At 41.9% G+C, this 23,807-nt stretch overlaps 1 protein-coding gene across 5 annotated transcripts in view; it reads left to right on the plus strand.

The window, feature by feature from the left end:
* Positions 1–11,804: 11,804 nt before the first annotated feature.
* Positions 11,805–23,807, plus strand: part of Csgalnact2 (chondroitin sulfate N-acetylgalactosaminyltransferase 2) — a 31,400-nt gene continuing 19,397 nt past the window's right edge. Inside the window, exons 1-3 of one of the 5 annotated variants that reach the window (XM_032905822.1) lie at positions 11,805–11,923; positions 19,818–20,738; positions 23,035–23,251. In XM_032905822.1, coding sequence (XP_032761713.1) covers positions 20,078–20,738; positions 23,035–23,251 — 878 coding nt within the window. In that variant the 5' untranslated portion in view covers positions 11,805–11,923; positions 19,818–20,077. Of the gene's footprint in view, positions 11,924–19,554; positions 20,739–23,034; positions 23,252–23,807 lie in introns of those variants that run through there. The other 4 variants (XM_032905826.1, XM_032905827.1, XM_032905825.1 and 1 more) reach the window with 4 other exon arrangements.

A 23,807-nucleotide genomic window follows, 5' to 3' on the forward strand; every position in this document is an offset into this window, starting at 1 on the left:
CATGAAAAACATAGGGTCAAGGATCAGACCTGAAGCTCGAGGAGAGTTTGTTGTTGTAAAAATATAAAAATAGGGGTTGGGGATTTAGCTCAGTGGTAGAGCGCTTGCCAAGGAAGAAAAAGGCCCTGGGTTCGGTCCCCAGCTCCGAAAAAAAAAAACCAAAAAAAAAAAAAAAATATATATATATATATATATATATATATATATATATATATATATATATATGTATCTTTTACCTGCTCTATGTTTGGCACCGCAGTGCCCCAAGCTATCTGCTAGATATCTTAAGTCTCACCCGCTCTGTTCCATCCCATATCACACTGCAAAAGGCCTCTCTCTGGGCCTGGCAGCAATCTCTCTACCTATCTAGTTCCCAAGGCAGGTTTCCATGCCAGAAGCACTTTCTTACACTTAAATCACTACATGAATGAACACACAACACAATAACCTTTGACCCAATTGATAAGATATAATTGCCCACCTAAACATACAAAGCTCAGTACCATCCATCCCTCAAAAACATTAATAACAACCTGTAAATACACAGCGGAATCTTAACATCACCTTCCATGTTGTCTACCGGCTACTCTCTCTCCCCCTCTTCAGTTCCCGTCTCCTTTTCTTCCTTCAAACTCTTCTCCCGCCCATCCTTCCTTCTCATCCAATGACAGGCCTCCTCCTATCCTGTTCCTGCCCTCACCTGTATTTTACAAATTCAATGGAGAGGTGGTTCTGGTGAAGTCACCTGAGTCCTGAGTGACTAGGCAGCTGTCCTTGGGGCAGTGGAATTAGCATCAAAATACGGATAACTTCAGGGCAAACCACAACAAGAGTTGTCAGTTTACAGATAGGAAAGTGGGCTTTTAAAGAGTGATTCTTAACAACAGGGATAAATGCTTACCAAGCAGGGGAGATACCTGGAGCACAAAAATTGCTGTTGACACTTGGGAGGCTAAGAAAGGAAGGTCACCACCATAGTGCGACTCTTCCTCAAAAAAAAAAAAAAAAGAGTGACTTTAAGGATGGAAGAATTTTGACTTTTTAGAAAATACTCGGGGTTGGGGATTTAGCTCAGTGGTAGAGCGCTTGCCTAGGAAGCGCAAGGCCCTGGGTTCGATCCCCAGCTCGAAAAAAAAAAAAAACCAAAAAAAAAAAAAAAAAAAAAAAAATACTCAGAAAAGAAGTAGTAGATTGCAATTTTAAAGACATATTACAGGAATACCTGCATCGTGGTTGCCCATTACTTGCAAAGGGTAAGCTCTTAGCTGCTAAGGGGAGAAGACTCCATCTTTTTGAACTGCTTGCAACTTGTGCAGAAGGTTTCAGGGCTCCGGCTTCCGTGGGTTGATACCCATGCTGGATTGATCTTTCGCTAATGCAGTCTGCAGGTCATGTATGCCACTGTACGTCGCCCAAAGAAACTCATGGGTTCCCCAAGTCAGACTGGTGCTCTCACTCAAAAAACATTTGTTCATGTTTCTCAGGAATAGTATCACACAACAGAGGGGAGTTAGTTTGTCTGAACCTGTGAGGCATTTCAAGGAGAAATGAAGCTCACCTCTGTCTGAAATCATCTGGTGCTCCCATGTGACTCTCTTGGGGGCACCTGAGATTAAGGAACAGTCCCCATTGCCCCCCTTCAGAGTCAGAGTCTACACATATGTTTTATAATGCCTTCCTGAATCTCACCAAAGGTCATCCTTTGTGGAGTTCCTTGGTTTTACCTAAAGCTATTTAAGCCTCGTGTTTAGAATAATAGTTTACTGTAGCAGTTTTTCTTTTTCTAGCTTCAATACAACCCCTTTCGGTGGAGTCCTCCTCCTTTGGAACAGTACTCTAGGAAATAGAAGTGTAAACGTTACTTAGCTTGCTGGACTTTTTGGTGGCAATCTAAGTCGAGAACAAACAAACATCCAAAGTCATGTGCACTCAAATAAATAAATAAATAAATCATCCTGTCTTGTCTCTGTGTTTGTTTCCTGGCCTAGCTGTTTGAAAAGCTGTTTGTGCTATCAGCCACATAAACGGACGTTTGTTTCAGATAGAGATCTATACTCTAGGGGTTGGGGATTTAGCTCAGTGGTAGAGCACTTGCCTAGCAAGCACAAGGCCCTAGGTTCGGTCCTCAGCTCTGAAATAAAAGAAGAAAAAAGAGAGCTATACTCTAAAGGAGAGCTTAAGTTGGTACAATATAGCCTACTGGGTAACTTTTAACCTCAGTGTTGATATATGGTTCGTCCACCGGTGAGTATGAAGTCAGATTTCTCATGAGAATCGAATACATTGGCATGAGGTCAGAGCGTAGGACAGTCACCAGGTTCCTTTCCTTAAAGGGCACCAGAGAGGCAGGAGTGAGTCCAGGCTGTGGTGGTGACGGGAAATGTAAGCAGGAAAGAACAAGAGAGTCTAGTCAGAAATTAGCTGGCCCAGGAGTGGGAAGGAGGGAAAAGAGAGTAATGAGAAAGGGCAGTAGTGGGCAAAACACAATGTATACAGATGAAAATTTAACCATCAAACCTGTTATTTAAAAAAATAGTGGGGTTGGGGATTTAGCTCAGTGGTAGAGCGCTTGCCTAGGAAGCACAAGGCCCTGGGTTCGGTCCCCAGCTCCGAAAAAAAGAACCAAAAAAATAAATAAATAAATAATTAAAAAAAATAACTGCTCAGGTTGGGGGTTTAGCTCAGTGGTAGAGCGCTTGCCTAACAAGCGCAAGGCCCTGGGTTCGGGCCCCAGCTCCGGAAAAAAAAAAAAAAAAAAGAAAGAAAGAAAGAAAGAAAGAAAGAAAGAAAGAAAAAGAAAAAAAAAATAACTGCTCACCTTCTTGTTTCTGCAGTAACAGAATGGAGGTGTTATTGGTGCCAGCCAGGAGAGGCCCTTAGTAGGATATGCATTAAGGTTCTCTAGAGAAACAGAACAAACTTGACACCATATTCCAAAGTGGGAACTGTTAGATTGACTCAGATGGCATGGGCTAGGCAGTCCAACAATAGCTGTCTTCACACTGGAGAGGCTGAAAACCCAGAAGCTCTTCAGACGGTGAGTCTGGATCTGACACTGAAGGGCTGGGGGGGGGAGTCCCGGAGAGGGTTGGTCTTCATTTGGTTTTGAAAGCATGAAGAACCTGGGTTCGATGTCCACAGACAACAACAGGATAAATGTACTCACCAGGGAGGAGCAGAGGCAGACAGGTAAAGAGCACTGCTGATTTTCCCTTAAACGTCTTTACACTGCTACTGCCTTGGGGAATGTGTCACCTGCTCTGGGGAGAGGGTCTTTCCCTCAGTTAATCATCAGGAAGCACCCTCACAGGACCACCCAGAAGCATCTCTTAGTTGATCCCTGATCAAATCAAGTTGAAAGCCAAGACCAATCTTCATAGGCTGTAAGTGCAGATTTAATCATGTTTCTAGTTCTGCCTTTGAGGCACCTTGGGGAGGTGTGGATAGTGGTTTTTGTAGAACCTACCAGAAGTTTTAATTAGCTCTGCTTCTGTCATTTCCCCTCCCTGACTGGTATGATGCAGAAAGTAAAGAAGAAGATGGAGTGCTTTCAACCTGCCTGTGCATGGAGAGGGGCTCTGGAACCCCCAAAACAGCCCAGAGGCTCTGCTTGGTATTAACTATCATGGGTTCATTTGAGGAGAATGTATCGATGGACTGTTTCTACCCACCAGCTCCCAGAAGTGACACGGAGACATTTTGTTACTTATGAAAGCTTAGGCCTTTTAGCTTAGGCTTGTTCCTAACTAGCTCGAATAACTTAATTAACCCATTTATTCCAGTCCACATTTGCCACATGGCCTGTCACCTCTCACTATGTCCCTGTGGGTATGGCTTACTTCCTCCCTCCCTGTCTGGCTGGTGAATCCCACCCCCTACCCTCCCACCTCTCAATTCTTTTCCAGAGTTCTTATCTCTGCCCTGAAGACTGGGCCTTCCCTTTCTTGCCTAGCGATGGGTCATCAGCTCTTTATTAAAGCCAATCAGAGAATAGGTGAGGAAGGACAGAGACACACCTTCAATGTTACCCCAACAAGTAAGTTTTTCCTTACTAAGATTTCAAGATGTGGCGCCGGGGTGGGGGTAATGGCTCAACAGTTAAAAGCACTTAACTCTTGCAGAGGACCCTGGCTCAGTTCTCAGAACCCAAACGGTAACTTGCAACCACCGATAACTCCAACCTCAGGGAATCTGGTACCATCTTCTGGTCTCTGTGGACACCGGGCATGCACATCATGCGCAAACATACATGCAGGCAAAACACTCATACTCGAAAATAAAGCCTTAAAAAGTTAATTAAAGGGTTGGAGATTTAGCTCAGTGGTAGAGCGCTTGCCTAGCAAGCACAAGGCCCTGGGTTCGGTCCCCAGCTCCGAAAAATAGAAAAGAAAAAAAAAAGTTAATTAAATGTTTTCCTTCATAAGAGTTGCCTAGGTCATGGTGTCTTTTCACAGCAACAGAAACCCCAAGACGCCAAGGAATGTCAGAAGGTACCAGAGGAAATGTCAGGAAGGCTTCTCCACAATACTGTGGAGTCAGACTATGCTTCCGCTGTTGAACTACAGCCTCCAGAACCATGAGAAACAAATGGCTGTGTTCTTATGTACCTTCTTGGTGACAGCTACAGAAACCTATGACCTGAATCTATAGTTATTCCCAAACATTATTTCCCTTGTTAGATGTGCAAAGCCACAGGTTTACTTTGGTACCTGCCTTGATTTTTTTTCCTTCCAATATTCTATCCAATATTCTAGCTCAGGTAAGGGACTATCCCTCACTCCACTCCATTATAGAATCACACCTTCGGTTTCAGGTTTAACTGCACAGAGAAAGTTATTTGAAAGTGCTGCTTTTTAAACTTCCAAACGCAACAGTATATTGTCTTTAATTCTCAAAGGCTCTTTGGTATTTTGAATAAGATGGCCTCCATAGGCTCATGTATTTGAATGCTTGGGCCCCCAGTTGATGGAACTCTTTGGGCAGAATTAGGAGGTGTGGTCTTGTTGGAGTGGGTGTGGCTTGTTGAAGGAAGTGTGGCTTTGTTAGAGGAGGTGTGTCACAGGGAGTAGACTTAGGGTATCAAAAGCCCCATCCAGGCACAACCTTGTAATCTCTGCCTGCCTGCAGTATATAAATCAGATGTAGACTCTCAGGTACACTCCAGTACCATTACCATGCCTGATTGCTTGCTGGCCTCCACACTTTCCACCATAATGAACATGGACTAACCCTCTGAAACTGTAAGCAAACGCTCAATGAAATGCTTCCTTCGTAAGGTGCCTTGGTCATGGTGTCTCTTCACAGCAATAAAACAGTGACTAAGACGATCTCTAATGTAAGCTTTTTATTATAGGATAACATTATAATCCAGTCTTTTATTGGAAATATTTAGATACAGCTTTAAGAGACTCCGGTCTCATGTTTTGAGCCTTTTCATGGACTGTGTTATAGTACACAGAGAAATCCTATGGGTCCCTTTCTGACCTGCTTTTGCCATTCAAGATTTCTAATTGTAGAGGTAGAAACAGAACAGGTAACCCTGGATCACATATCTCTCCACCAAATATTGTTATTCTATGACTAATTATTGGTATTATCTAGGAAAATCCTTAATTGTCGTTCCTGGTTTTTCTAGAAAAAAAAAAGCACTTCTTTTTATGTTTTTATTACATTTACTTACACGTGTCCATGTACAGATTCAAATGCCACAGTGCATCTGGAGATCAGAGGAAAACTTTCAAGAGTCTCTTCATTTCTTCTGTCATGTAGATCCCAGGGATCAAACTCTGACCATTAGGCTTTGCAGCAAGTGCCTGTGCCCAGGGAGTCTTCTCACTGTTGGCCGTGCCCAAAGTTTGCATTCTACAGTACATGTGCAGAATATAGGAGGTATGAGCCCTTGAAGAGATAATAGCATTTACAGGGACTAGACGGGTATCTCAACAAAATGAAGGAAGTTATAGGCAGATGTGGAAGGGTACAAATCAAAGCAATTTATGAGAGGGGCATGGATTCTGGGAGACAATCAGAAGGAAGTGATTTTCGAGTTGGAATTTTATTTGGAGACTTCTGTTTCTGCGATTACAAATTGTCTTAGTTAGGGTTCTATTGCTGTGAAGAGACACCATGACCAAGGCAACTCTTATAAAAGAAAACATTTCGGGGTTGGGGATTTAGCCCAGGGGTAAAGCACTTCCCAAACAAGTGAAAGGCCCTGGGTTCAGCCCCCAGCTCCAAAAAAAAAAAAAAAAAAAAAAGAAAGAAAACATTTCATTGGGGCTGGCTTACAGTCTCAGACGTTCAGTCTGTTTCCTTCATGGTTGGAAGCATGGCAGCATCCAGGCAGACATGGTGCTGGAGGAGCGGAGAGTTCTACATCTTGATCTGAAAGCAAACTGAGTCTCTACCCTGGGAGTAACTTGAGCGTATATTAGACCTTAGAGCCCACCTCCACAGTCACACACTTCCTCCAACAAGGCCACACCTACCTCACAAGGCCACACCTACTCCAACAAGGCCACACCTACTCCAACAAGGCCACACCTACTCCAACAAGGCCACACCTACTCCAAAAAAGCCACACCTCCTAATAGTGCACTCCCTACGGGCCAAGCATATTCAAACATGCGAGTCTATGGGGGCTATACCTATTCAAACCACCACACAAACTATTACCCATTGGGCCTCGGAGATATTCTTCCCTTTGGCCTGTAAGGCATTTCTAAGCTCAGCGCTTATGTTCAGTTACTTGTTTCCAAATGTTCCTTGGTGACGTGGATGCTTTTCAGAGAGGGTTCAACAGCTGGAGAGGCTGTGGCTCAGCAAGGAGAGCTCGCTGTTGCAAACTACCAGTGAGGGAAATAGAATGGGGAACAACCACAAGCTGGGGAACCAGAATTTAATTTTACCACACCCCAGGGAGAGGAGCCTGTGCAGAGTCGGCTGTACAGAACGACAAGACCAAAGTGGCAGGAGTCTGGAGCCAGGCAATGGAATGCTGAAGGAAATGTCGCCCTACCTAGGTTATCAGAACCAGATCTCACCCACTAAGATTTAGCCTGGTGCTTGTAGCCTAGAGCCTGAGCTCAAGGAGTGGGTCACCTTCTGCAGCTGCCTCTCTGTCACTCACTACTATTGATGATTGATTCTTGGTCTTCAGCAACCCACAGTCTACTTGGTACCTTAACTGCCTCTCTCAGCAGGGTGATTAATGCTTAGGGGGTTCTTATAAGGGTGAAGACAGAGTCTTACAGACACTAGATAGCAGGGCTGTGTTTGCTCCTAATCCCCCCTATCCCCAACAACTGGGAGACACATCCTAGTCAAAACAGCCACCTCAAGGTTAGAAGCCCAGAGACTGAGGAGGGCAGACCTGCCCTGCCCACAGACCACCAAACGTAAGTGGTACACAAGAGGTTTCAGAGGAGAAGAATATTAATATGTGGCCTAGAAATCGTTCTTTTGATAATTTGGTGAAAATGTGGCTTTGTTTGTTGTTTTTGTTTGTTTGTTTTTTGCTCTTCTGCCTGGAGTTAAATTGAAGAATTTTGAACTAACTGCATTTGTAGAGGAGATTTCAAAACAGCCTAGCGTTGACTGTGTCCTATGGTTCTTAGTGGCCGGTCTTATGCAGATCTATGATGAAAGCTGAGCAAGGAAAAATACAAAGTGCACACAGTTGGATGAGAAAAGGAGCACCAGGAAGTGTAAAGACAGTAAAGAAAAGCCTGATACCACGTGGAATAAAGGGATGGTGACCTCAGAGCGGAGACCCCACCCAGCTAAGCTTCCAATCTGTACAAAGGAGTTAAACGTAAAAAGGAATTAACAAAAAGCTTAGGCTAGGCATGGTGGTGCACATCTTTAATTCTAGCACAGAGAAGGCAGAGGCTGTCCGATCTCCGAGTTCAAGGCCAGTCTGGTTTACAGAGCAAATGCCAGGACAGCCAAGCTTAGTCAATGAAGGAAACCATATAAGACAGAAACCTGGTGAAAATGTATTCGAATAAGGGGGCCATGTTGCTGCAAGCAGTAGAACTTGGCAGCTTCGACCATGCAGTTCTGGCTTTAGAGTCAAGGATACAAGAAAGGAATTATGAAATCTCCCTCCCCAACTACAGGAAGCCACTGAGGCCAGAAATATGTCAGGGAGACCCTGTATGGAAGCCCAGAGAAGCCATTGGGTGAAGTTGGAATTACTTTGGAGATCCCAAATACCAGACTTGTGGGATACCTGCCAGGGAGAGCAGCTAACAGGGAGTGGAAGCAGCCCAAGAGAAAGAGATGTATGGCAGTCAACAAAGCTGAAAGGAGTTGGAGATCTGAAGAGTACTTTGACGTCAGACACGGAGGTGCAGCATTTGGAGTTTGCCCTGATGGTTTTTGGTCATGCTTTGGTCCAGTATTTCCTCACTGGGCTCCTTTCCCTCCCTTTTGGAATGGTAATGTACATCCTGTACCATTGCATGTTGAAAGTATGTGACCTATTTTTTTCTTTTTATTTTGTAGGAATAATAGTTAGAGATTGTCATGAGTCTCTGAAGAGACTTTGGACTTTCATACAAGTTTAAGACTGCTGGGAACTTTTGAAGTTGGACTAAATGCATTTTGCATCCTGGTATAGTTACAAGCCTGTAGTTGCCAGGGAGGAGAATGTGATGGTTTGAAAGAAAACGGCCCATAGGGAGCGGCGTGATTGGAGGTATGGCCTTTTTAGAGTAGGTGTGGTCTTGTTGAAGGAAGAGTGTCACTGGGGGTGGGCTTTGAGGTCTCAGAAGCTCAAGCCAGGCCCAGTGTTTCACTTTCTTCCTGCTGCCTGTTGATCCTGCTGTAGAGCTCTCAGTTCTCTCTCCTGCGTCATGTCTGCCTGTATGTCACCATGCTTCCCGCCATGATGACAGACTAAAATCTCTGAACTGTAAGCCAGTCCCAATTAAATGCCTCGTCATAGAAGTTGCCATGGTCATGGTGTCATTTCACAGCAATAAAAGCCCTAACTAAGACAATGTATGTTTAATTGTGTAATTGTATGTGCATGTCTATACATATGTGTGTGTATGTGTGTGTGTGTGTGTGTGTGTGTGTGTGTGTGAGTGTGTGTGTGTGTAGGTCTTAGAAGTAGAAGAGACCGTGATTGAGAGGAAGTTATCCTAAGGGAAAGAGCCAATCCTATCATGGTGTTGTGTGGCATTCCTCCTGGGGAGACCTAACAAATGTCTACTCACTCCAGATAGGGAACTGACAACAGATCAGAGTAGGAAAGATCCTGCCAAAGTCCAACATGGAAAGCCAATGACTTATTGGAGTTACTTACAGGAGCAAAAAGGACTCAAAGATAGCTGTATCACCAGAAGCCTACTGCAACATGTGTTACAACTTGTGAGAGCCGTAGCTCACTGCACAATTAGAGGTCAGATTCACATGCTGGAAATGATCTCTTCTAGATAGCTCAGATAACGTCTTCCAGGCAGCTTAGATTGCCTGAGAATGTCTTTTAGCAATCCTTACTGATAATATTTGCTTTGGAAGAGAGGTAGATAGGTGGTATATCTGGTCAGATTCAGGGACTTCCTGATGTTTTTTAGTTGTTTCCTGAGCTTAACAATTCAGGATGGAATGTTTCACCTTTAAAATCTCCTGAGCCCAGCTCGAAGACGGAAGGTTTTATCTTGAAGGAAATTGCTACATTACACCCGTGCAGTGGCTCCCTTCTGTTGCTGTGATAAAAAAAAAAAAATAATAATAATAACACTGACCAAAATCCACACAGAGATGACAGGATTTATTTGAGTTTCATTTCCACATCAAAGACCATCACTAATTCAGAGAAGTAAACTCAGCTAGGAAGCTGGACTTGGGAACTGAAACTGGGGCCAGAGAGAAAGCTGCTTCCTCGCTCGACTTCCATGCTTTCTCAACTTATATTCTTATACAACCCCAAACCGCTTGTCCAGGGGCGGTGCCACCCACAGTGGTCTGGGCAGTGCCACATCAGCAATTTATCAGTCCAGTGTGATTGATAGTGCAAGTCTTCAACCGACAATCTGTTTGTGTTGAGGTGATAAACTACAACCAGCACAACCGAGACCATCTTCTGCCTTTTCGTTTTCCCTCTGGAAATTGAAGAGCCAAACTGTAGGTTTGGGAAGAATTCAGAGGTTCCGATGAACGGCCGGGAGGCATGCCCACGGCCCAGTGTGTGCACCACATAAAAAGTAGGCATGTGGCTCTGCCTGCCTGAAGTGTGATCAGGAAGGAAGATAAAGGGAAGACAGCAACCCAACAGAGTCAGAAGCCCAGCATCTGTGAGGCTAGAAAAGAAAGGTGAAAAACAAAACGCCTGAAGTGGATGGGTTGCGGTGTACTAAAAAGTGGGGTGGTTTTGAATTTGTCTAATGGAGACGTTTCTTCCTCTTTTTGGAGGCTTTACCGGAACTCATCCATTCACAAGTTCAGTTAGAGCCGGTACTGAGATGCCAGAAACGACAGAGGAGGTCTTATCTTTCCACCACAGTCCTCATCCAATTCAAAGTGTCCCTAAGGAAAATCCAAGCCTGAGCATTTCCATGGTTGAACATGAGCCCTACAGCTGTGAACTTTCTTTGTGTTTGAGATAGGGTCTCCGTGTGTATCCCAGGCTGCCCTGAAACTTACTGTGTAATCCAGGAAGGCCTGAAAGTTAGGAATTGTCCGCCTCAGACTCCTGTGCTAGGACTACAGGCAGATGCCACACCTGTCTTCTGAGGACTCCTCAGTAACTGTTAATGAAATGACAAGTAGGCAGACCACAGACTGGGCTTGGACTAAAAGTGTCCAAGCTGCCAGTCTGGCATCATGACTCACTAAGATTTCAGTGAGGTGCCATTTGTATTTAATCTATTAGTACCTTAGAAAACGTTTGTGTTCTCTCGGAAATTTAGCAGTGCTGGGGGCATTTAACCATTTGCTTAAGCTTCCCATGTTCCAAGTCTCCTAGGAGAGAATTCTGCTGCATCCTTACACTCATATTTGGGACTATGGCTGGTAGACAGCAGGCAGCTAACCCGTGTTTACTGTCATTCTTGAATATACTAGAACAGATGGATGTCTGAGGTGACTTAAGGAAGCTGCTTTCTGGGGAGAAACTTTGTTCCTGACCACAACTGGCTCTACTGGCTCATCGTTTTTGAGGTATCTTCTGCCCAGATTTTCTCCTCTAATGCCACAAGGGAAATCCTGAAAGCTTTAAGGGTCTAGACCACCTACTTCTAAGACATATCCAGACCTGATCCAGTCAGACTCTGAGGCTAATCTTTTTACACACACATACACACGCGCACACACACGCGGCACTTTACGTGCAACAAATGGAATTGCTCAAAGTAAAAACACTTGAGAATCTCTTCAGTGTTCAGTACCGACCTTCTCTGAGCAGAAGGCATGATGGCTATCAGCAGCCTCCCACTAGTCAGCTCTCTGCCAGGTTAGCACTTGTGTCAAGATTAGCCACATGTGAGTCTAGTTAAAGTGTCTTTAGTACATGATGTTCCCGTGCTATTTATCCCACAAGTCTTGAGCACCCAATTCATTTGTTGTTTGTTTGTTTGTTTTTAGATGAATCAACTCTGTCCGCTGTGGGGCTTTCTGTGCAGGCACAGGACAGAAGAGGGAGGAATGGGCGTGTCCTGGCTGTAAAGAGAAAGGCCCGGCCCTGGAGGGCGGGACTTGGCAGTGGGAGGCGGGACCTGGGTGTTGGGCGGAGCCGGGCTGTGGAGGGCGGGGCCTGGCCGTGGAGGCGCCCGACCGCACCACACCCTCATTTCCCTCATTTCCTCGCGCGCGCCGGAAGTGGCGGTGCTCCGCGGCGGCGCGCGGGGCCGGCCAGCGCAGGGCGCTGGCCAGGTGTACAGCTCCCCAGAGGCGGCAGCGCTGAGCGGCGAGCGCGGTGAGTACCGCTGTCTCCTGCCGCGCCTCTAGGCAGCGGCCGGTCTCCTCGGACGAGCCCTCAGGGACGCAGCTGGGCGCGGCGCTTATTGACGCGCCCTCCCGAGTCTGGTCCTGTTTTGGAGACCGCTGCTGCCAGAGACCGCTGGTTTGCGTGTCAGTTTTGTTTTTTTTTTAAACCTACTCGTCATCATCTCTGCCGAGTGGCTAAACTTTTTACTGTGGGGTTGAACGCGTCCTCTGGCAGCAGCCCTCCTGCCTCTGACAAAACGCGCCCCCCCACTTTAAAAGATGCTCTTGGAGTAGGAATTGGTGATCCCTGGAGCCTTGAAAAAGGGAGAATTGTCAGAATGCCCAGATAGTTTAGAAAATTCCTGCATTTCTGAGCAAGTGGCTGGGTAATTTGTTAAACACCACAGCGGTGCTTGTGTTTGTGAATGATGATACTGGCAGCATGACAATTTGGTTACAAATCTAAAGCTTTTCTTCTTAAGCCCTTGTTAAATCCGGAGGTGTCTTTAGCTTGCTTTTGAAAGGTACATGCAGTGTCCTGACAGTTAATGTCATTGAAGGCTCCCCGGCCTTTAATTCCTTGGGGATTATTGTTATCACTTAAAGGTGTACTAAAAAAGCACCTTCGATTTCCGAAGTGATAAAAAGTGTTTTATGGCACAGTGCTCAGGAATATTTGCTACTATTTGTTTAAAATTATGTGACTAAAAGAATACAAAAAGGATGTTGGGTTTTCAGTACACGAGGCTTAGAAGATTTGATGTAAAACAACCAGCTTTAGTTTTAGACAATTAATATATTGTCACTTTTTTCCTTCTACACTACTTTTGTAGAGGTATAAAATATATACGAAGTCAACAAATGCATAAAACTTAGCTGTCAGTGAGTCTTTACATGTTTATTACCTTGTCTGCTGCTACACACATCGAATTGTAACTGTAGAGCATTCCCACAGTGCTCTGCTCCTTCCATATAGGTTGGACCCCTGCTTCCCCATCAGTATTCTGACTTCTCTCATCAGCCATCAGTTTGAACTATTTTAAGCTTCATGTTAATGGAATTAATATATAGTGTTCTCAGAATATTGCTTGTGGAAGTAAGTCACCCTTCATGTTTTTTTATATGATGCCATTCATATCATGGTACAGTGTTGATAATTCTTTCTTACTGTGTAATATGCTATTGTGTGATGTGACCGTCCTGTACTTGAGCATGTGTGCTTCCAGATTCGTGTATTACTTGTTTTAGATTTTAGGACTGTTAAAACATTCTTGTGAATTCTTAGTGAGTGTGTGAATACATCTCTGTCAGATGTAGAATGACTGAGTGACATTCAATAGGGAAAAAAATGACATCTTAACTAACATGGACTCTTTCCTTTTTAAAGATTATCTTAACTAATACAGTAGTGAAGGTTGGTTTCAAAAGTATATCTATTATGAGTTAAGGCATGGTGGTGCACATCTTTACTCCCAGCACTCAGGAGACAGAGGAAAGTGTATCTCTCCAGGATAGCCAAGGATATACCCTGAGACTCTGTTTCAGACACACACACACACACACACACACTCACTCACTCACTCATTAAGTAACTGTTTACAGTTTGTATTTGCACTAGTGACAATCTTCTCACAGACTTATTACATTTAACTACCTTTTACCCACAAGTCAGTTGGAGCAGACCATGATATGACTGTACAGTTGATAACAGTTAGGTAAGAACAGTGTTGCTCAAGTTAGTGGTTGTTAGGGGAAGTGTGATAGCTGTTAGGGGAAATGAAGCACCAAAGGGTGGGACTAAAAATGGATTGGAAAAATCATGAGATCTCACTCCGCAAGAGCTAGGTATAAGTGTAAAATTGAATTATGACCTTAGTTTCAGGTGTGAAGTTTTTACATTAATTTTGTTATTTAAATAACAACAATCACTAAATATCTGTAGAAAGTTGCACAAATACAAGAAGCAGTTGAGTTTTAAGCATTAGTATTCTCAAGTTTGGAAAGGATTTGCCTACTGAACATACATACACACACACACACACACACACACACACACTCAGAGGGGGGAGGGGGATGGAGAGAGGGGAGGGGGAGAGGGAGGGACGGAGAGAGAGCAAGAGAGCAAGAGAGGCAGACAGAGACAGAGACACAGAGAGGAAAGAGCGAGAAGGAGAGGGAGAAGAGAGAGAGAGAGAGAGAGAGAGAGAGAGAGAGAGAGAGAGAGAGAGACAGAGAGACGGAGACAGAGAGACAGAGAGAGACAGAGAGAGACAGAGAGAGACAGAGAGAGACAGAGAGAGATATCAGGGAACAGGATACTGGCAAAGATGATCTGAACATATAGCCTTTCAGAGAGCATGTGGAAAGAACCTGTACTAGCAGCTCCTGAGTCCCACTCTCCTACCAACATGATGCCAAACATGTACTAAGAAATAATGATATTTCTAAAAGCAAAAGTGTAGAAGTTGATGAGTGAATTGATACACCCAAACTCTTACATTGTTGAAGACACATCCTTAGATACATCCTAATAAAAATTTTGAACTATGGAGAAAATTTATATACTTTTATAAGCTTCCAAAGGTAATGTCTTGTTTACTTATAAAGGAATAGAGATCAGTTTTTAGACATTGTATGACAGCAGTGGAGTGTTCTAAAGTGTCCATGGGAGCAGGGCGTGGTCATGCGTTTGAGCAGTCTCTTGACGACTGAATTAATGATCATGAATCCAAGGCCAGCCTTGGGTACATTCGGAGATTCCATCCCAGAAAATAAACCAAGCAACGACAACAGAAAATGTCCATAGGACTATTTTGAGTTTGGAACCTTATTTCTAACCCAAATCATTTGACCCATATTCAGTGGAATATATAGAATACACTGTATCAAAACAAAATTTTGAAAAAAAATAATGGATTTCAAAAAAAGCAATAAAACTTAGTTCTTAGTTCCACGTTGCAGATTAATTTAACTAAGAAATTTAATGTCATGCTAAGGATTTTTAAAGTCTTTTTTGTTTGTTTTAAGGGGTGCTTTTGTTTTTGTTTGTTTTTCAAGACTGGGTTTCTTCATGTAACCCTGACTGTCCTGGAACTTGAGACTAGACTGGCCTCAAACTCAAGAGATCTACCTGCCTCTGCCTTCCTTGTGTGTTAAGGTTAGAAGTGTGTGCCACCATGCCCAGCCTGAATTTTTAAGTCTTTAATAAACTAGAGAAAACCTTTAATGTGTCAGTCAGCTTTCTATTATTGTGATAAAATACCTAAGCTAGAAGGGAAAGGGTTATTTTTATTCTTGAAGTTTCAGCTTGTGTTCGCTTGGCCCTGTTGCCTTGGTGACAACATAGTTAGCATGGTGGCAGGAATGTATGGCTTACCTTGGGTCCAACAAACAGAGAGAATGAGGAAGGACCCAGAATCCAACATCCCCTACCCCAAGAGCACACTCCCAATCACCTAGCTTCCTTCTGCTGTTCCGTAAATAGTACTAATGGTCCTGCTACCTCCCAGTAGCACCATAGACTTGAAGCCAGGGCTTCCCACATTTGGAGGGACGTTCTAGATCCAAGAGCAATTGGGAAGTAGAAAGCAGGTAAAGGCATATTGGAAGCTTATCCTAGGCAAGGCGAGTTGCATAAACTAATTACATTTAAGGGAATTTAGGCAGCAGTTCCATTAGTTAGTCTGTTAGTGAAATACTGTGTTCAGTTCAGAGTTGGGTATGTGAGAGCCAATCATACCAAGATGTTTAATAGTGGCAAAAGAATTTGGAAGGTTACACAAAATTTCAGGGTTGGGGGTGAGGTAGGAGAGGGACTTTTCACTGTATGTCCTTAATTCACATTTAACCTTTTTGATCATATGCACTTACTTTATGATATTTTAGAATAACTACCCTGTCTTATTTTAAAGCTGGGGTGGTAATGTATAACCGTAGCCTAGCTTTCTAGGAGGCTGAGGCAGGGGTATCGCTTGAGTTCAGGAGTGCAGGCCCAGTCGGAGAAATAGAGAGAGACTTGAGTCTCAGGAGAACTTAGACATCTATAAAAAAAATAATAAGTTTCAAAATAGGAGTAGCTGTAGCTGGCTGCCTATACTAGAATGGCCTGTGGCCCAAGTGGGAGGGTTCTGTTTCTAAATATAGAAGGCATTACATTATGATATGAAGATATTATGAAGTTCAGATTTTGGTGTCCCTTGAAACTCAACTCCTTCTGTAATTTCTGCATAGTCTGTGACTATTTTTGTGCTACAAAGGCAGAGTTGACTGCCTGTGACACTCTTTGACCTAAAATGCTTGCTTACCTCTGGTTTAGAGGCCAGATGCAGACCTCTCTATGTAAAGGCATTCTGTGTATGATGAAGCTGACATTTGAAAGGATTGTAAAAAGAGTAAGGAAATTTGCTTATCTGCTTGAGCAATATGATGTGACTGTTATATGAGGATTACTTCCAGTATAGAAGCTAAAACTGAAAAGTCATATAGCCTAAGCAGAGTCCAGAAGAGTCCCTGAGTTGACAGGAGGGACCCGACTGTCTGAAAAGACCAAGGCAGTGAGGGCTCAAAGCATTCAACTCCAGAGATCTAGCGAGGGCATCCTCTGGGTATTCAGCAGAGTACTTGCTCATTAGTGTAGGCTTATGCAGAGATAAGCCAAGGAAAAGACTATAACACACTAGAGGACATAAACCCAGCATTTAAATAAGACCAGGAATAGTATAAACTCCTAGCAGATAGACTGAAAAGCTTAAACTTCATGGGGAATTGGTTATTCTGAAAAGGCTTGCCTCAGTAATGGGAAATTATTAACTATAAACATTCATTTATGTCCTGCCAACAAATATTAAAAACAAATCTTGAAGGAATTAAATTGTTTCCATATAATACCATAATTTTCAAGAATATTTATAGAAATATAAAACATTTAGCATACATTAAATAGAACCCACAATATATGACATTCAATAAAAAGTATTCTATGTATGGCAGTGCATACTTGCAACCTTAACACTTTGGTAGTAGAGAGAGGAGTTCAAGGCCAACCTCAGCTACATAGGAATTTTAAAGCCAGTTTCCGGTCCCCAAGTCTGAGATACAGAGAAGCACATCATCAGGACTTTCTGATCATGTGATAGGATACTGTGTAGAAACAAGTCACGGGAGGGAGGCTTACTTTGGATCACAGTTCAGAGGGATTTCAGTCCATCTTGGTGGATGGAGGCACGGCACCATTTCTGCCTCTAGAATCCTAAGGCACCAGCTGTCCACACAGTTTGGGGGCAGGAATTCAGGAAAGGTGGACTGGAACAAGGTGTGTGTTTTGAACCTAGGACCTCAAGCATGCTTGCAAATTCTTCATCACTGAACCGTAACTCTAACTCATCTAAGATTCTTTAGTATCTTCGAACTGTTATAATCTGGTTCTGTGATATGTGGTCAAAGAGTTCTTTTTAGGAACGAGACAAGTAAAGATTTAAACAACTACCACAGAGTTATGCAGGAACATTCTAAAAGCTAATTACAGCAGCCTTTCTTTCATGTCAATGGATATCAACTACAACATTAAGTCAGAGATATTATAAACTTATATTTTTTATTTTTTTTATTTTTTGGTTCTTTTTTTTCGGAGCTGGGGACCGAACCCAGGGCCTTGTGCTTCCTAGGCAAGCGCTCTACCACTGAGCTAAATCCCCAACCCCATATTTTTTATTAAAGTGAGAGAACACCTTAGTTTTAATGCTTCCACTTGATGGTTATATAACCTTATTTAAATCTGTTCATGTCTGAACAATTCTTTTTCTATAAAATGAGACTAATACTACCACTATCCTGAAAGGATTGTATAGAATATGTGAAAAGTGTATTTTAAACTAGTGTCGTTTAAGATTTTTTATTACAACCCAATTATTACTATGTTCTACATGGAGGCCTCATGTGTGTGTCTATATGTGTGGTGTATATATGTGTGTGTGTGCATTTGTGTGTTTGTATATGTGTGTATATATGTGTGTACACACATATATATACACATATTTAATTACAATGTAAAACTTACTGTTACGTTTGGTATTTATTTCTCTTTCATTGAAAAGTAAAGTGACCCATTATGAACTATAAGTCATTGAATAAAATATATTGTCTACATAAAGGGAAGGACTATAAGGTGACCTATTAATAAAAGGCTGTCATCATAGGGCATAAGTTGCACTATGATCAAGTTACACCTCCAAACCATTTGAATATATTATAACAGTTAAGTATGTCAACCTTTGTTAACAGTTTTTGGGTTTGATCTTACTTTCTCAAGCTACTATGTAGTCTTGGCTATTCCAGAACTCAGTAGATAGACCAGGCTGACCTTGAACTCACAGAGATCTACCTGCCTCTGCCTCCCAAGTACTGGAATTGAAAGTGTGCCATCATACCTGACTTACTAACAACTTACAAAAAATTATATTTCTACTTTTTCAAATGTAGCCTTTCTTTTCCCTAACAAGTAGGAGGATAATAATAACTTAAATAGTTATGAAATATCCCTCAATTTATTTTTTCAGTAATGATATTTAAATGATTCTTTCATTAAATATTATATTTTTGAGGAATGGTAAATCCTTAGAACCAGTATTAGCTTTTCATTTTCTTTTAGTTAGTTTGTTAAAACTTAAAACTATTCCCATTTTCTCCAACATTTAAATAAGGTTTACAGTCAGATGTCATAAGACTCTGAGTGAATTAAAGTTTTCAGGATACTTGGTAGTCATTTGGTTTACTAAGGTAACAAATGGCATAGGAAAATTAAACCCATTATTTGTGCTCTAATAGTCATAAAAAGTTCTAATCTTGACTACATTTTAATGCAAGTATGCCACAAAAAAATATGATGCAGAATTTTCTGGAGAGGACTTGTCTTCCTAGCGACTAGAAGACAAGTAACTGGGATGTGCCTACTGGTCACCTTCCAAGTTTGTGGCGTGCTGCAGAAAGCATTCCTGTGAGATGTCGCTGTCATGTGTCACATTACCCTGCTCAGAAGAGCTCAGTTGGAATGGAAACTCTGTTTGCAGCAAAGGACTTCTTGCCTCCTCTTGCCTGGGTTTTAATCTCTTCTATTTCTAGAGTTAATAATCCTACTTTAGAATTAGATTGGAAGGGCTCACAGTACTGGTTGGAGCATGAAATGTAGCATGTAGTTTTATAAATTTACCATTTTCCTCTAGGCAGACAAATATAATTAAATCGTTTGTGGTTTTTCTCTCTATCAACTCCAAATCTTCCAGAACTGTAAGGAATCTTGCTGTGTCATACAGTGGAAAGTGATCTAATGCTCAAGTAATCTACCAGAGAACTGTGGATGTAAAAATGTTTTTAATGTGTTTTCCAGATGTCTGTGACCTTTTGAAATTGTACCCCACCCCACTTGATTGAAATTAATGAGCAAGAGTATTTGAGTATAACTGGAGAAACTTTCTCTTACAGCAAATCATTATTGCTATAATAAAATTACTTATAGAAATCTAATTTCCACATATTACATGCTTTTGCTGTAATGTTTGTTAATAAAGAGTTATAAGCAGCATGATTTTAAAATAATTTAATTAGAATTTATTTAAAAAACTGAACATAATTTTACTGTTATAATTTGGATGCTTCTTGATTCAGGGGGTAATAGGTGTTGAAATAAACTGGCTTAAAGTTCTATAAACAATATATTAGTATTTTGCGTGCTATTTTTCTGAATATTTTCTTCCAGTGCCTACCAATTGCTCTAAATTGTATTAGTCATGGAACCCGACATAAAATAGTGACACCGCCAAGCATATTGAAGCTGCCACCGATGATATGCTTAAACACAGTTCTCATTGACTCTGGTCTGTTTCTTTCAGAAAAGTCACCACCCAGATAATGGATTATATAGACCAGATTGCGTAGTGTGGATATCATGGTAACAATACAGGAAGTATAAATTTCTCACTTCTGCAAGTAGTCATGACTACTGAAGAAGGAATCTTTTAAAATGACAGCAGAGCTCATTTGGGTACCTCTCATGGAAATCCTAATTTTGTTTTTAACTTTTGGTAACTTTTCGCTGAAGTCATGAACAAGCAAAGAGCTTGCCTTGTTAGGCAAACACACACTAGTGAGAATGTCTAGAAGAGGACCGATTCTTCACAGCCGGACCCAGTGGCTGCTGGTGGGCCTTGCTTTGCTTTTCAGTCTAGTATTATTTATGTACCTCCTGGAATGTGCCCCCCAGACTGATGGAAATGCTTCTCTCCCTGGTGTGGTTAGAGAAAATTATGGTAAAGAATATTACCAAGCCCTCCTGCAGGAGCAAGAAGAACATTACCAAACCAGGGCAACCAGTTTGAAACGGCAGATTGCCCAGCTAAAGCAAGAACTACAAGATATGAGTGAGAAGATGAGAGCCTTGCAAGAGAGGAAGAAGCTAGGGGCTAACGGCATAGGCTATCAGGGCAACAGAGAGCAGACACCCAGCGACCTCTTAGAGTTTCTTCATTCCCAGATCGACAGAGCTGAAGTCAGCATAGGGGCCAAACTACCCAGTGAGTATGGAGTCGTTCCCTTTGAAAGTTTTACTTTAATGAAAGTATTTCAGTTGGAAATGGGTCTCACGCGCCATCCTGAAGAAAAGCCAGTTAGAAAAGACAAACGAGATGAATTGGTAGAAGTTATTGAAGCTGGCTTGGAGGTCATTAATAATCCTGATGAAGATGATGAACAGGAAGATGAGGAGGGCCCCCTTGGAGAGAAACTGATATTTAATGAAAATGACTTCATAGAAGGTAATATGAAAAATATGTTGGTAAGAACCATGCGAGTTGTCATCTGACCTCCATATGTGCATACAGACATGCAAATATAAAAACATTTTTAATCTTTTGATAAATTCTTATGTTAGCATGACAGCATGCTAGTAGCATATGCTAATATATCATTACTACCCAGTATTAAAGCATTTATATTTTTGTCCACTTAATATCACCAAAATTTTGAAATGGCTTTTGGACAAAGTTAAAATAAGATCATAATAAAAACAAGAATAAGAATTAGGAAAACAGAGTAAGTCTAAGTCTCAGTGTAAGAATACCAGGTTGAAGGGCTCTTGTGGGCCATGTGATATTCATTCCTCTCTTATCTGGTGTTGACATTCCTCTTAGTTTTTAAAATGTATGAACTAAGGTTCAAAATTTGAAAACCATTTGATAAGGAAGGAAAAATCTAATGCGTAGGTCAATGGTATTTTCCATTTTTAGAGAAGTGAATGGTCACGGCATCAGAGGGAATACACCATCTTACATTTGGAAATAAAGAAATAGCACATTTTCATAGTACAGATTGCAAAATAGATATGAGGTCTTTCCTTTATTTATATGTGTGTGAGTGTTTTGTCCGCATGTTACAGTGTTTGCAGAGACCAGAGGAAGGTATCTGATTCCTTGGCATTGGATCACAGTGCTGGGAATCAAACTTGGGTCCTCTGAAAGAGCGGCGAGTGCCCTGACCACTGAGCGTCTCTCCAGGATATGCTCTCAAGTTGCTATAACTTAAAAGTCATATAAATCTTAGGTATTGGTTAATTTTTTTAAAAATAAATAAATGTGTATTCCTGCCTGTCTCCATAGTAATTAATGCCCACTGCTAGCATTTCCTTTCCACTGCAAACAAAGCCATTTTGGCTATAAGTGGTTTTTAAAAGTTTGTTTTGCTGTATTCTATAAACAGCCTACCACATTCAGCATTTTGTTGGCCTCCAAACCATCATGGCTATCACTTGTATGACTTCTGAAGTCTATCAGGCAGGGATTCTGCTTTGCCCGGGCATTTTAGCCATCTTCTTCCTATGGCCTCTTTTTAGTCATGATAGTTTTTGTTAGTTGCTTCTCTCAAAATTCTCCAACTTTCTGGAGCACTTAGTTTCTTATTTCACAGCACAATTGAAAGCTGCAGCTGACACAGGGTAGTTAAGTAGCGTGTGGCACGTCCTCACTTCCACTCTTCCATAGAGCAGGTAGACTGTGACAGCCGTGTGCCCTGCCACCCCACTTCCAGTTCCCCTTAGCTCCTGTCCACTCTTACCTTTGCTCACTGTGCCACGACTGTCTTCTAAATGACTCGCAACCACTAGCAACTTCCATTCCTCTTCCAGGCACTAGTGGAAACGGCATTCCTTCCAGGAAGTGGCCTCTAACCCCACACCTAAAATAGCAGTGCCTCTGTGTGCTCTGGCACCTCTGCAATGCCTCCTCTGTCACTGGCCGTGTTGTATTAGGTGGTGTTGCCCATCTCCTGGCTGAGTTTCTGTCTAGACTAGAAACCTTAGGAGAGTTGAGCCAAGTCTAACCTTTCTCTCCTGACTATTACACTTAAAAATATTGCCCAGTCAACCACATCTCAAATCATTATATTGAAATCTATACTAGTATTCTTTGAGTATATATATATGTATTCACACATACATATACACACACAAACACATGTGAGAGAGCAAGACACACACGATATAAACATGGGATAAGCAAAGGCATACACATATTACACATTGTATTGTTAGTGTTTATTTTTCTGACTTCCTCACTAGGCTGGCCCTCCTCATAACTGAGCCCACATGGTCTCTGTATCATCAGTGACTAACATGAAAGCAGTTAGTTCATTTCTGCTGAATTGAACCAAGTAATAAAAGTTTTGACTCTTGGGCTCAGAATTTCATATTTAGAAGCAATTTGGCACTGTAGCAATGCGGTTTGGTATTAAGGGGAAAGAGTTGTATGTGAAAAGGAGTAATTGCTGGAGCGTGTTATTTTGTGGATGGAATGGCAGAGCTGAGCTGTTTTGTTTTCTGTTTTGGGGGGGTTTTTTTGTTTTGGTTTTTTGGTTTTTTGTTTTTGTTGTTGTTGTTGTTGTTGTTGTTGTTGTTTTTGCAAACCTTTTCTAGCTCTATGTAGGGATAGGTACTTCCACAAACAGATAAAATCCCTGTATTCTGGTTAGTACTTTCGATCCTTGCCTGGGTGAAATCTGTATTCCTCTTGAATTTAAATTCTGGCATGAACTTGTTTTCGCTCCAAACTCTCTACCTAGGCTATTACCGCACTGAGAGAGATAAAGGCACGCACTATGAGCTGTTTTTTAAGAAGGCAGACCTTATGGAATACAGGCATGTGACCCTCTTCCGCCCTTTCGGACCTCTCATGAAAGTGAAGAATGAGCTGATTGACATTACGAGATCAATTATTAATATCATCGTGCCGCTTGCTGAGAGGACAGAAGCCTTTTCACAGTTTATGCAGAACTTCAGGTAACTCAGAACCTGCAGATTTGGCTAAACTCTTTACCTTATTTTGTACAGACTTAATTTATCTTCAAGAAGTCTGATTACTCAGAGTTATAGAATAATTATATAGGCCTTGAGGGGTGTTTTTAGATTTTTCTTTTTCTCAAAGCATGTATGGGGCATTATGTTTCTTGACAGTTTGGACTATGATATAAATTTGAGGGTAACAACTACTTGGAAACTCAATTTGATGATTTTATAATTGTGTTTAAATTTAAGATAAGCTGAACTTTTAAAAAAGGTTATTTATGTGTATGAATGTCTACTTTCATGTACATACATGCACAAACATGTACAGTGCCGGTGGAGGCCAGAGGAAGCCGTCACGTCCCCCGGCACTGGAGTTATAGATGCTTATGAACCCCTGTGTAGGTGCTGGGAACCAAATCCACGTCCTGTGCTGGAGCAACCAGTGTCCTTCACCACTGAACCATCTCTCCAACCCCACTTAGTTGAATTTTTAAAAGTCGACTATATTGAAGACTAATTTATGTTCAATAAAAATTCATATAGTCTAAAA

This window comes from Rattus rattus, chromosome 6, assembly GCF_011064425.1.
Source record: "Rattus rattus isolate New Zealand chromosome 6, Rrattus_CSIRO_v1, whole genome shotgun sequence".
Lineage (NCBI taxonomy): Eukaryota > Metazoa > Chordata > Mammalia > Rodentia > Muridae > Rattus > Rattus rattus.